Source organism: Osmerus eperlanus, chromosome 8 (assembly GCF_963692335.1).
Source record: "Osmerus eperlanus chromosome 8, fOsmEpe2.1, whole genome shotgun sequence".
NCBI lineage: Eukaryota > Metazoa > Chordata > Actinopteri > Osmeriformes > Osmeridae > Osmerus > Osmerus eperlanus.
The window spans coordinates 10,103,861-10,118,191 of record NC_085025.1 but is presented as its reverse complement, the minus strand read 5'-3'; the positions used below and the strand labels follow the sequence as shown (position 1 = coordinate 10,118,191).

At 44.2% G+C, this 14,331-nt stretch overlaps 1 protein-coding gene and 1 pseudogene across 2 annotated transcripts; one reads left to right on the top strand and one right to left on the bottom strand.

The window, feature by feature from the left end:
• The first annotated feature begins 2,833 nt into the window (after window positions 1-2,833).
• LOC134025206 (polyunsaturated fatty acid lipoxygenase ALOX15B-like) lies at window positions 2,834-5,976 on the top strand (annotated as a pseudogene).
• LOC134024959 (F-box only protein 30-like) lies at window positions 5,941-10,331 on the bottom strand. Of its 2 annotated transcripts, none has more exons than XM_062467714.1 (3): window positions 10,122-10,331; window positions 6,966-9,397; window positions 5,941-6,858 (listed from the first exon to the last, which is right to left on the bottom strand). In XM_062467714.1, the coding sequence occupies exons 2-3, from the start codon at window positions 9,354-9,356 to the stop codon at window positions 6,640-6,642; spliced, it is 2,610 nt and encodes an 869-aa protein (XP_062323698.1). In that variant the 5' UTR covers window positions 9,357-9,397; window positions 10,122-10,331; the 3' UTR covers window positions 5,941-6,639. The 2 variants fall into 2 exon arrangements, with proteins under 2 accessions (XP_062323698.1, XP_062323699.1); XM_062467715.1 differs by lacking the exon at window positions 10,122-10,331 and adding an exon at window positions 9,977-9,985.
• Window positions 10,332-14,331: the final 4,000 nt, after the last annotated feature.

The following is a 14,331-nucleotide window of genomic DNA, read 5'->3' as shown; positions in this document are numbered from 1 at the left end:
ACAACATCAAAGGACGATTTTCTACAAGCCTATTGCGCCACATGAGCACATCAAAGGTCAATTTTGTTTAACAAGGCCTAGGGCTTCATGAACACATCAGAACAACGTTGAGTTCAAATGGGAAAAAAAACAATTCTATTTAAAGGTAATTTACATGAACACATGTTCAGGATAAAATTAAATTCAAATGAAGACCAAATTGACTGCAATTCTCTTCACAGATCTGGCCTACTACATAACATCACACTTGTCAATGCTACAGGGGAATATACATTTATGTTCCCTTCTGGCTGTACCACCAAGTTTTTGTGGTGTGGGTAGTTTCTTATGCACATCTTCTCTAGGAATGACTCCATTTTCTTTGAAAGTGAAGATGGGCTTTCCATCCACAGACCTGTTACTACTTCGCTTTAGAAACTTTGCACTGATGTCGGCACCACCAACCTTCTCAACCAATCCAACGTAGTTGTATGATTTGGTTTTTCCTGCAAAGTTCACAATGACAAAGTCCCCAGCAGACAGATCCTTGTCACCACCTGGCACAACTTAACCCAGGCCCTTTGGCACAAATCACCCCAATCCCACGTTTTTGGAAAAAATGCATCATCCAGCAGTGCAGCTATATATATACTCATTGTGTAGCTTACCAAAGCACTAAAACATGCGTGAATTTTTTTCAAACTTGTCTATAACTGTTCAGACACAACAATGAAAAAACCTTGATCATAGAAATTTTACTTTGGAAGGCAAAAAACTGTTTTTTGAACTTAAATGTGCTTACCTCTCATGCAATGAGGCTCTCTTCTTTGCAGGATGAGTTAAATGACTCACTCTTCAAAAATGTGTGGTCACATGACCAATGTCTTCTTCTATGGTTCCCTAGAAACAGAGGGTGGCACAACTTCCACACTGGCACAAATCACCCCACTCTCCCCTAATATATTCCGAAAACGTTTGATAGATAATGGTTCCATTAATTGATGGTACAATGGTGCATTTACTGTGACCAACATTTGCATGGCTTCCGTTTGCTGCATTGTACATCATATATCCTTGTGTAAACACAGCCCAGGCTGTCTACTGGACCAAGGCTTTCTGTCCCCATTCAGGAGTGCATGACTGAACAAGACGGAGGTGATCAGAAACTGTGTTTTTGCAGGTATGTTCAAAACACTCAAGTTAGTCTGTTGAAAGGTTGCTTTAATCCAAGTTGGGACTGATGTATCTGATGATCTGTGTCCAGGAAAATTAATAATATGGTAACACTGTGCAAGGAATCCAGCTGTAGAAGTGTTTGCTTGTATTATGTTTGAATGGTATAGTCATCAAGACGATTGTATTGTGGTATGACAAAATTAAGGACCAGCTAATACTAGCATACCCTAGAAGTCTATATCTGTCAGAAAACATAATGGGCAAAGCATTCAATATATTTTCATTTGTATTATCTCTCTTATTTTAAGTGTGTAACTTCCCCATGGCTAGTTACAAAGTAGTGGTGACCACAGGTGACATGTTCCTTGCTGGCAGCTATGACAATGTACACATCAAGCTGATTGGCTCTGAGGGAGAGAGTGAGCCAGTAAACTCAGGACAAGACTTAATGTTTCAGAAGGTAAGGAACCAGAGGCAACAATGAGGAGACTAAACTATACTGAACAACACAAAACGGTCCTTTATGGCACCAAAAAATAAAACTAACTACAACAAGCATGTTTCAGGTCAAAAGCAGTTGAACACTAGACTCCTCCAACCCTGTGAGCAGCTCAATTTAACTATCTTGCATTGGACAGCTGATTTACATTTACATTTAGCAGACGCTCTTATCCAGAGCGATTTACAGTAAGTACAGGGACATTCCCCCTAGGCAAGTAGGGTGAAGTGCCTTGCCCAAGGACACAATGTCATTTTGGCACGAACCGGCAACCTTCTGATTAATAGCCCGATTGCCTAACCGCTCAGCCATCTGACTCAGTGATTAACTGAAATGCTTTACATGTGGAACGTTTTTGCATGTCACTACCTATTTAAGGGTCCAAATTTCAAGTGACTTATTTGCTGCTGATGTACAGTTGGACCAAATATGGAAAAACGCTGTCATTCATCTACAGACAAGCAGCTACACTGTCACCAGCGCCTCCTCCCTGGGGCGCCCCCTCCTGGTCAAGCTGGAGAAAGAACAGTTCCTTTTCATGCCTGAATACCGTTGGTTCTGCTCCAAGATCGTCGTTACAACCCCGGAGGGTGATGTCATCCTGTTCCCCTGTTACAGATGGATTTCCAGGGGGGAGGTTGTGAAGCTCAGGGGGGGCAAAGGTGGGCCCAGAGTCTGCATCAGTAAATGCGACATGCTAGTTCTTCAAACTGATTTATGAGCAACGTTTCTACAAACATGTATGGAAAGATTTGTTTGTCATGACAGACATTGTGTCATGCTTGAATATCCCATAGCTATAACACTGGCATATTTTTCTCTTGCTACTGTAATTCATTACAGCTACTAAGAGCTTTGAGGATGAACTCCCTCTTCTGATTGGCCAGAGAAAAAAGGAGCTGGATCAGCAAAGAAACCTCTACCAGTTAGTCTTCCTCAGGGGCTGCTCCACTATAAATGTCTACATGTCACATGACATGTCACATGACAGTTTCAACAAGGATGTATGTGGCTATGAATGTGTGTATACTGCGTATGATTGTGTGTATGTGTGTATAAATGCATGTTATATCTCCCAGGTGGGTTGTGTATGCTGAAGGGCTGCCCCAGATGAACTTTGCAAGTGATATATCAGCTCTGCCTGCAGGATTACCTTTTTCTGTTTCCAAAATAGCAGAGATGGAGTTTACCAAGAATACCAGGTGAGTTCAAAACTAGCAGATATATATCATATAACCTGTGATACTCACTAGGGTCAAGTTGACATATATTCATGCACAAACCCAACTTGTACGATTAAGGTAAATTCAACAGCGCACATGTCATTGTCCATGTTGCTGTCCCCGCCAGTTTGAGTGAACTTCAAATGAAGGGTCTTTCTACTTTCACCAAGCGATGGAAGGACTTGGAGGAGATGAAGAAGATTTTCTTTTTCAAGAAAACACCCATCTCAGGTAGAAGAACAGAGCTCACCAGTGTTCCATAATCTGCCTTCAGTACCAACGTGTCTGCCTTCAGTACCACTTTTAATGTGTGTTTTATAGATTATGTCTCTGAGCATTGGAAAGAGGAAGACTTCTTCGGGTTCCAGTTTCTAAATGGAACCAACCCCAATGGGATCAGAGTCTGCAGGCAGCTGCCTCCAAACTTCCCTGTCACTGACGAAATGGTGAAGTCCATCATCGACGGAAACTCTCTAGCTACAGAGATGCAGGTTAGTAAAGATATGTACTGTATATACAAACCATTTCTCTACAGTACATCAAATTACATGTATGTGGACTTTTAAACAACGCAAACATCACATTTTATTTTGAGTTCCATGCAGGAAGGGAACATTTTCCTTTGTGACTACAAGAGGCTTGAAGGATTGCCCACCAGGACCATCAACGATAAACCTCTTCCTCTGACCCCAGCACTCTGTCTGTTCTACAAGGACCCAAAGAACAAACTGCTGCCCATCGCCATCCAGGTCTAGCTCACCCACTGAGGACCCACTGAGGACACTAATGACAGGAACACAATATCTCTTATATAACAATTCATAGCCATTCACGATTTTCCTCTTTCTGTTGTCTCATTCTCGTCCTTCTGTTGTCTTGGACTCTCTCACCTCACAGCTGGGTCAGAAGGCCTCGGAACAGAACCCCATTTTTCTGCCTAGTGACTCTGAGTATGATTGGCTGCTGGCCAAGATGTATGTGAGGAACGCAGATTACATAGAGCATCAGTTTTGCTATAATTTACTCGGCACTCACTTCCTGGCAGAGGTCTTTGCTATGGCCACCTTCCGTAACCTACCCATGGCACATCCACTCTACAAGGTAAGGCAACCTAGCAAACAACGTTAAAATACATAAATTAATCCCTGTGGCAAATTTTGCATTTGGCATGCTTGTATTGATGGACGCTCAAAAAATCTATGTACAGTATGATTCATGTCTGTAACATGGACTCAATGTGTTTTAATTCCCTTTGCTCCTCCAACTTTTCTCTGTCTGCTCTTGTTCCAGTTGCTGATACCACACTTCCGTCACACCTTGCAGATCAATGTTCTCAGTCGGGAGAGGTTGTTTGGGCCAGAAAGAGTTCTAACAAATGTAAGAAACAACACAGTTCAGCTACGAAGATTACCTACACAAATTACACCATAACGAATCAAACCCTATCTGTTTAGGAGACAGGTTTGGGAGTGGAGGGGATGATTGAACTCATGCGGAGGTCATTGAAAGATATATCCAACTCCCTCTGTCTGCCGGAGGACATTACTGCACAAGGAATGGAGTTCATCCCCCACTACTACTACAGGGATGACGGCCTGAAGCTGTGGAAGGTCATCAACAGGTTGAGACATACCAGCTACCATGAACCAACTTTGTTCACATGTTAAAATAAGCATCATGTTATTATTATGATTGTATTGAATCATGTAACAATGTCCTTGTTTTGAACGTAGCTTTGTCAAAAGTGTTGTGGAGTACTACTACCCCAGTGACAGTGAGGTTTCCAGGGACTCTGAGCTCCAGGACTGGGTTGGGGAGATCTACACTTACGGGTTCCCCATAAAGAACACCTCAGAATCTCAACCCCATTCTCCCCCAAGACAGCTACAGCTGTGAAGTGTAAACTGCTACTGGATTACCATTCAGTTATTATGCAAAAGAAGGAAATGATTTACTAAACACAGCTAACTATTGATTTGCGTGTGTTTAAAAGCTCTTACCGATGTGAAACTTCAGAAAGTGGAAGAAATGATCAAGTTTATCACCATGATCATCTTCACAGTGTCAGCTCAACGTTCTGCTGTCAATATGGGACAGGTGATATGCATTTTAATGAGTAGGACCAATTCTGAGGATTCAATTCTGTGACATTTGACATAATTCAGTTACTCTCTCCTCCTAGTTTGACTACCCTGTTGGCCACCAAATAGACCGTCACTGATGCGCAAGCCTGCCCCAACCACTAAGGGAAGTTCTAGCATGAAAACCATTTTGGAGACACTTCCAGATGTTGGCACTACGGTCAGAAACATGGCGTCCCTATGGCTCGTCAGCAAGAAATACTCTGACTTTGTGAGACACATTTTCACTCTTAGTGATGTAACCTTTACTTTACACTCTTGGGTCACACCACAAGGAACATCACAAACAATCGCCATAAGCCTCTATTCGTCATGCGCATTTGACGTGACTTACCGTAGTATATAGCTTCTGTTTAATTATTTACAGTAGGCTAGAAAGTAAATGTGTGCTTTGTGGCCCTCAGGTTCCTCTTGGTTCTTACCCAGATAATCATTTTGATGAGGACCCACCCAAGAAGATGATTAAGCAGCTGCAAACAGACCTTACTTTCCTCACAACGTTGATCACTGAGAGGAATGCCAGTCTTCCACTGGTCTACAACTACATGAATCCTGCTGAGATCGACAACTGCACATCCATAGGAGTGATCTGCCTTCCTGCCACTATGATCCAGCATGGACGCAGATCCATGTTCAGTTTCCTTAAGAGATCTGCTATCATGCTTTTGAATACCAGTCTCGAATTTAATCTGTACAGTAATGTGTCTATGCTAAAAGGTATTGTTCCAGAAATAACCTTTAAAACAGGATTTACTCTAATCAAATACTAATCTATGTTTAAAACATTGTATTTTCAAAAAAACAAACCCACTAAGGGTTTTTAAGCATGTGCACCTCTTACAGTTATCGCTGTCTTTTTGCATACAGTATATCATAGTTATAGCCACTCTAGTGAATAGTGAATCTTTGCAGAGCTGGCACCTGTGGTAAAGACTTTTAATTAAACAGTAAAACTACATGCATTGTTGGGATATTTTCATGCTAGTTTTTATTTTGGACTTGGTTCGTTTACACTTGTTCAATCCACCAAGAACCCACCGACAACCGTTGCATTTCATGACCCCAATAAAGGCATTACACGGAGGAAGTTTGGTTAACTGAACATGGGTATAAGATTGACCTGGGATTAGCAAATCTGATTAAAGTGCGATCATAACTTCTGTTATGCAAAAATGATGCAATATGGTAAACAACTTGCTTATTCCGCGACTATGACCAAAAGGCAGGACGCAACCAAGACATCCGATGATTTCAGATTTGACAAGTCTCTCGCAGTGAATTGGAATATAAAACTGCTATGTACATGTTTCTTTCTCCTATAAAATCACGTTACGAAAATATAGGGGGACAATTTTCACACCACACCATGCAAATAAATGTTATAGTGTACTTATTTTGCTCCTCCTATGGTTAAACTGCAGGTGAATGTGCTACCCGCTATAACCATACCAAACATGTCAAGTGTTATTTCTTACATTAAGGCTCTTCTCCACCCACATCCATACGACACAGAACGGTCCTTTACGATATCAAAAATAAAGCTAACAACAACAACAACAACAAAACGATGGTATTCAATGACACAGTGACTGTGGTGCATTTAAGAGAGGTTAGGTATTGGTTAGGTCTGGTGTTGCTCCTGGTGCAGTTTCAGGATTTCGAGGAGGCCACGGCCGTGCACAGGACAGGGACGTGCGGTGCACATAGAAGGCAGCGGGAAGGCCTCGGTCTTGCGTTCCACTGTGTTGTAGCGACACTTTCCAAGGTGGTCGGACATGCTAGGGACCTTGGCGAAGCGCCATTCGCTGACCAGGCTGAAGGCCGTGCTGAATCTCCACACCTGCAGAGACGGCCAGGCATTGACAAAAGAGATGATTTAACGTCAGCAAACACAATTGTTGTTCATGTTTACAAATGTGTAGCGATCCATACATGCATGTGTCTTACCTTGTCCTTTATCTGCCATGAGAAGGAGCCATTGGCGTTTGGGTAGTGCTTCCTCTCCCAGCGGAGCTCCACGATGCCTCTGGACTGGAGCAGGCTGGAACAAACGTCCCTCATGGTCCGCGACACCACGGACAGCTGGCACAGGCTGAAGCCGTCCAGGAAACCAGCCACATGCCGCAGGATCTCGAAGGGGAGCCCGCTGAACTGGTCCACCTGAGACACGTTCACATGTTCGTCGTCTGGGCCAGGCTGCACGCCGAACGACCTGAGGTTCCGGTCGTGGATGACCTTTGACCCTTGCACGGAAGGGCACAGCCTGCGCTGGGAGTAGGTGCAGCCGTAGTACGCTAGCGGGCACCGGTGCTCCATCCACCCGTTGAGGCCTGCATGGATGTCCTCGTGGACGTTCTTGAAGTGGGACGAGTATTCGTCCCTGCGGAACAGCTGGCCGCACACAAAGGAGAACATGTGCTGGAAGCGGTTGGAGGGAATGTTCCGGATCTGAGGGACCTCCTCCAGGACTAGGTCAAGGCGGAGTGTACGGAAGGGGCTGGGGTAGGAGAGCTGGGGGGCGGCGTGGTCGCAGGCGGACGCCGATGCTACATCGCCTACCCTCGTACTGGTCACCAGGATGGCAGCGGGGAAGGTGAAGGTTTGCGTGCCGAAGTCGACGTGGAAGCCGTCTACGTAGACCGTGTCGGAGATCCGGCGGCACTCTCGGGACTCTTCCAGACAGAACAGGAGGGCCGCGGTGATCAGGTCAATCTCCCCAAGGCCCATCGGGTCCTCTTCCTGCTCCAGGTCGGACGTATCCACTGCCTTGTCCTCCATTTTGGGTCTATACCTATACAGCGACCGGTCAGAGAACAGACTTCTCCGCCCATTACACAGGGTATACTGGCCTAGGCCTCGGAGCAACTGGTGGTTCTGGAACTTGCGTTCAGCCCCCCTGTCCTCCAAGACCAGATGCCCCGCCCTCTGTGCAATCTCCTGCTGCACCTGCAGGGGAGGTGCTAGAGGCAGGACTGAGTGAGGCTGTGGCTCTTGACGAGGAGCAGAGAGCAGTGGAGGCGCAAGAACAGAGTTGCCTCCATCTTGCACCACAGCTGAACAGATTGGCTCTAAAGAGGACCCACTAGGTCCTTCCTGTGGATTATCTGCTGCGTCTGAGGCGTGGCACTCTGCCCTGTTCTCGGTCCGGTTCCCATCCAAACAACCATTGCATAGACTCTGCTTGTCCCTGACCTCAGCAGAAAGCTCCATGGCCTGACCTGAAAGCTCTGGCAGTCGATCGGTGGCCTCCACAACAGCAGCGTGGCTGACGGCTCCACTGACTGCTGGGATTAGCCCTGCCATGCCATCTTTCACATACACATCAGTGGGGTCCACGGACGTTGATTGGTGGGAGCTGCAGCTCGGCTCCACCCTCAAGTCAGACAGGGCTCTGTTAATTGGGTCTGTGTCTTTCACCGTGTTGCCCAGCACGCCCAGCGCTGAGACCAGACTTCTCCTCAGCTGCACCGTGGCCTGGTGGAGCTGACCGTAGCACTCCTTCACACCCACTCCCTCAGTTACGGGGGCTTTAGACTCCAGGCCGTTGGAAAGTTCCACAGCCCCGTTGCTGCCCTCACTGTGCTGGACCACTGCTGCTTTGTTGGCACATTCCAATTTGTTGTTGTCCGAGGTGCTAGCACTGCTAAGGACATCCAACGCTGCTGCCAGACTTCTTGCCGTCTCCACTGTGGCCTCGTACAGTTTGCTGTACTGCTCCTCGTTCAAACCGTTAATCCCGTTAGCAATTTTATCTTTTGCCGAGGTTGGCGGCAACACTGATGGCAAGGCCAGGGAGGAGCAAGGTTCAGTAGTTGATGCCATGGGGGGACAAGCCACTGAGGTAGCCACAGGTTCGACTGAGTCTGATAAACTGTCCCTCTTGCTCTCTGCGACCGGCGGATTTCTCTCAATGGTGGGCGCCATGGCAACCACCTTAAGGGACTCAAGCAGGGTGCGCTGGTCCTGCAGAGCAAGCGCCATGTCCAGCTGCTCCACTTCCTCCACGCCTCGACTCAGGCTCTCATAGGAGGTGTAATCCAGGCAGCTCACGGGCCACCTGTTCCACTCCATGGTGCAGCATACCACACCGGCAGGACACACTTCCAAGTGCGCCGGCATCCGGTGGCGTATCAATGTGGCGGGGCATCCGAAGCCGCTGTTGAGGCAGGGCACCCTCTCCAGGGGGCAGAGGAGGCGGTGCTCGCTCCCCTTGCATGCGTGGAAGGAAGCCCCGCAGACCAGGGAGCAGGTTACAAGGTCACAGGAAATACCTCGCTCAGGTCTGGTCATGCACCTCTGGCTCACACAGGTCACACAGTGGGCATGCTGCTGCTCCATCTTCAGGGGGAGCGAAGTGTTTAAGTGGTTGGACCACCGCACTACAAAACACAAACAATGTATGTTAACCTCTTCGATTGATTCTTGTTAAAACGGAATAGTACACAACATTAAATACTACTTGGGTAGTCTACTACTTCTTCGATTTAAAGGTAATATATCCATTGATAGTGTGTGAATTGGTAAGCTACATGCGTACAGCATAGCATGCACATAGCATCAATTATTGCATCAACAATTTGATTAGACGGGAGTTTGTTTTACTGTGCTAAATAATATAGTAATGCAATTATTTATCAACTGCAAGAGCTAAATTGGTTGACAACTCCAGGAAACGAGGATTTAGGCTCACTTGGGCTACCTATCCATCTTGTCAACCAGCAAATAACATATAGTCTAAGAAAGAAGGCTAACGCTTAGTTAGCTAAGCCTGCGAACAAGCCATACACACTAGTCTATCGTTAATGCTAGCGATCTAATAAACGTAGTTCGAATATCTAGAGCTGGCTGTATGCTAATCGGTAAATTGCTGTCACTATGGGGAAAAAAGCAAATGGTTTTAAAGATATGATTTATTTTAACCAGCAATCGTAGCTAAGAACCAATATACTCTTGCTTACATGATTCTAACCGTGTCGCATCATAAATGACGACAGAACTCTGTCTCAGATGTCCCATCAAGAACTCTACTCGCTAGCAAACTAGCTAGCAAGCTAGACAGAACTTTTTCCTTTTTTGTTTACCTAGCTAGCTGGTGCTACATACCGTGCCGTTGATCTGATCCAACCGCTCACTCCAAATTATGTTACAACCTTGCTTCTTGTCCAGCATCCATTGAAATCACAAATGGAGTTTACCAAATATTTTCCTAGACATTCAATCTCTGCCTTTCCGTCAACCTCCTCTAGTGGTATTTCTCTGACTGGCCGCTGCTTACAGTCATTGGACTGCTGTCTGACCAACAAGATCCGATTCCGAGGAAAGATCACAGTCGCTACCATTGGACAATGATTGTCATATCGTATAGTGGACTAACAGAACATTTATTATCAGTTTAAATGTATCTTTTTAATACGTATGTAACCTAACGTAACTTAAACTGATCCGTAGTCAGATTTGAGTTCAAGGCTACTTTTTCCCATATTCACAAAAACATTTTTTGGGCGTAATTATAGGTCCTTTTTTAAACGTTCGACCGCTTTAATTTTGTGACCCCATGAGACTTTCCTCTAGTTTAGTGCAAACCATGATGGACCAAGCAAAGGAGCTCTTTAAAGATGGCACCCCCGTTAATTTATTTTATTAACATTGTCAAAAGACAATGTATATACATCCTTACAATAAGATCAAAATTGTTTCATATATACAGAGACCTATCGATTTGTTTTCAAAAAACAAACAAAACATCAACACATGATGAACAGAGAGAGGTATATGATAGGTGTCAATATAAAGAGGAATAGTTCAATTTGTAGATGTCCATAGTTCTCACAGCTTTCCGGCTTGAAAGTCCTTATAAAGTTTCAAAATAAATTTGTATATCCGCTTTGAAATTGAAGATATTAGGCATCCTTCCAGACCATTTACATTGTGTAAATAAAACTTACCAAGTAACAAAAATGTTTATCATGATAAGGTGGTTCTTGTTTATATATTTTGTCAAAATAAAAAATACAATATTTTTTCTCTATATTAATATTAATACCACATAATGTACTAATTAAATGTTCAACATCAAACCATAAAAAATGTCCATAACCCCCCGTTCATTTCTATGTAAAAGTGCTCAGTAGCGCAGTGAGGCAAGCGAGAGCGAGAAAAACGGACCGCGTTGTATTTTAATTTACGGCTCGTCCGGTCTTGCGCAGTAGAGTGGCTCGCCATGCGGCTCGCTCAGAGGTTCGTGCACGCTCGCAACCAGCTATATACGTCATACCTTGCGACAACCAGCTGTGAGCGTGTAAGCTAGGGCAATATGTTTAAGACATTACCATAGACATATTGGCTGTTTATCAATCCGAAGAACTTTAAGAACGTAACTTTAAGAACTTGCGTTCATGAGAAGAACGTTCTTGCCAAGCGTCCTTGCGGGGAACGGTCTTGCAAGACCGCGAGGACGGAGAACAAATTGAGATGCGTGTGTTGTTGACGCAATACCCTGGATTCTCAGCGGTATGACAACACTGGCAATATCAGCGCAAAATTTGATAACTGTTACTGGATTGTGTTTGTGTATTAGGTGACATTTGTGTTTTATGTAGGCTCCTACTTAATAAAGTGAAAAACAAACTCAAAAATGTTATGAGAGGGGAATCAATGTGGAGCATTGGCTCCCTCACGAGGCAGGAACACTGGGAGAAAACCATAGAGTAGCCTATATGTACCACAACAGCATAGACAGGAACAGTAGTGTGTTGGATCTCATGAGATGATTGGTTTAAGCATGGTAATCGTAATCCTCACAAATATGGATGTTGATTTGACTCCTAACAAACCAGTACAATGTATGTTACCCATAGAACTAAAGCAAGGAATGCCAAAGGCTAGCATAAAAGTTATTACGTTGCCTATTGTATGTGTCTATTTAAATGCATAGCCACAAGCAAGTAGGGCTTATCTCAAGCAGACTAATAGGTTTGAGGAGGTTTCATACCAGATTTTGTATCAGTAGGCCTATTCTATTTTTGTTAGAGATCATTTAGAAGATAGCCTAAAGTTAAAAACGTTGTTAAATTATTTTAATACACTAATGCTACAATTAAATATCTGCATAAACGTAATTTAGTAGAAGACATATAGGACAGGGTTAGATTTGAAAGTGTCTTTAGTACATTAGTTCAAATAATATGTAGAATAGTTTACATTCACACAATCTGTCAAGACGAATACAAAGGCTGGAGGACAGCAAAGCAATCTATGACAACTTGATTTTTTTTCTTCCATTGCTTGGTTCAAGAAAGTGACAGTTATCCGAGGGGTAACACCGCAAGTCAGTTACATCTTTACAGAGATATGTCGTTTTACCGGGCACTGGGCAGACCATCTGTTTCTTGACGATGGTTCTCTGTAGCGCATATCAATTCGAAAAACATGCACGCCAGTCATGGATTAGCTTTCAGGGGATACTTTGCAAGCCCAAGGCAGAGTTTGGCCGCGAATGAACTCCTCGCACTGTCCCCCCAAGCCTTGTAGGCCTGCATCCAAGACTACGTCTCTGTCTCTCAAACATGTCTCTGTTAATCTGAATCAACATCAGACTCATGACCCCGGGCTTGCGAGTTCGTCTCCATAGCCTAATGTTTATTTGTGATGTGGAGCGCTGGACCTGACTCACGACTCTGGACCATATCAAGCAGCGGGGGAAGATCGGCGTGCCCTGGGGTTTGGGGCTCATCTGCTGTAGCTGCTGCGTGGGATTCTCCCGTTGGGATGCATATCGTTAACGGAGAAACACGTCATCCATATGGCCTGTCTTTCACTTGTTCTTTCTCACGTTATCTTTCCTGTTTTTAACCACACGAGGGCGTGATTGTTTCACTAAAACGATTATTTATTAAAAAAATAGTAGCAGGTCTCAATACGGTTTATGCTTGTTGGACTCTAAAGTAGTGATAGTCATAGGGAAAAGGGATGTGATGTTTTAACTGTTAATGTTAGGCCTATTCTACCCTTAATTGCATTATTCCGTTTTGCAGAGATAACATGATGGACATAAAAAGCATACGGCATAAGTCTTAAAAATGCACCCCATGTAACGCTGTCCATGGTGCTGAAATGTTCTTAATTCCAAACTTTCAATTTGGGGGACAATGAGTTAAGGCAATAAATGTGTTATATGTATTCATAGATTAAAATACTGAGGTGTTGATAGATGAATAGCCTACTGATTGAGTCAGTCATATCCTATGTTCATGTCAAGTAAATACATTTAAGTACCATGATTTGGACACAAAGAGATATCGGTAGGGACAGGCCAATATATTGTATTAATCTGTGCAACAATGCAATTTGTCTGATACGGGTGTGATTATCTTCAACGATACACTACGTCACTGTGATGACTTTAAACGTCCTTCTGTAACATTTTCTCAAGGTTTTGACTGGTCGTAACGCTTGTCTTGTTGCATGCTAGTGCAGACAAATAAAGGCACGTTGACCACCATGCTAAAAACCAAGAAGGGTACAGTCGTAACATCCATTCATAACAAGTGACGCCCCCTCTCTTTCTCGTCTTTTTCACTATTCCTCGGTGTGTGTGACAAATGAGGGAGGTAATGGTTGAAATGGAGCTGATGGGAGCTTTCCATTAGAGCAAATCAATGTAATGGACCTTTCTCTCTTTTATTTCATGTATTTCTCTATCTCTCTTCCTCGCTTTCTTACACGCACATTTCACACGAACATTTCGAGTGCGTGTAAGATGGCAGGCAGTGTATGTTGGTTGTCTACTTATTGAACGCCTGCTGCTTTCCTGCACTGGTCCGCACGCAAGGAACTGGCTTTGTGAACTATTCGTTTTTCTATTTCTCCCAAACATCGTTTGATAGTTTATCCCCCCATACCGTCCTTCTGAAGTCTAAATTCTGCCGCTATAGTTTACCATTTTGTTTAGGTAGCCACATATATGCATCAATTACTTAAAAACGCGTGATAATTCTTTAAATGAGAACTCTCGAGGCTGACTCACGGCAGGTCCGCAGGCACGTCTGGGCCCCTGTACTTTGACGTCAACCCGCATGAATCAGAGAGATTCTCAATCCTCTCATCACTGCTGTAAAGGAATGTGCTTGAATGATGACTACCACTACGTTACCTCGTCAACCATCAACAAAAAAACGAGGGTGTTCACACCCCCTGAGCGTGGATGCCGCTACACGGGATTGGGATTCTTTGGTCATATCATTAATCTTACCTGTCTTATCTGTTCATCGCAATGCTCAATTGCGGCACAATGAAGGATCAAGCTGATTAACCC

What these genes read in the sequence shown, in the direction of transcription:
- LOC134024959 (XM_062467714.1), bottom strand. Translation starts at nt 9,356, where the DNA reads ATGGAGCAGCAGCATGCCCACTGTGTGACCTGTGTGAGCCAGAGGTGC. An exon ending in CATGGCAGATAAAGGACAAG is followed by an intron (nt 6,859 to 6,965) that starts GTAAGACACATG and finishes CCGTCTCTGCAG; the next exon opens with GTGTGGAGATTCAGCACGGC.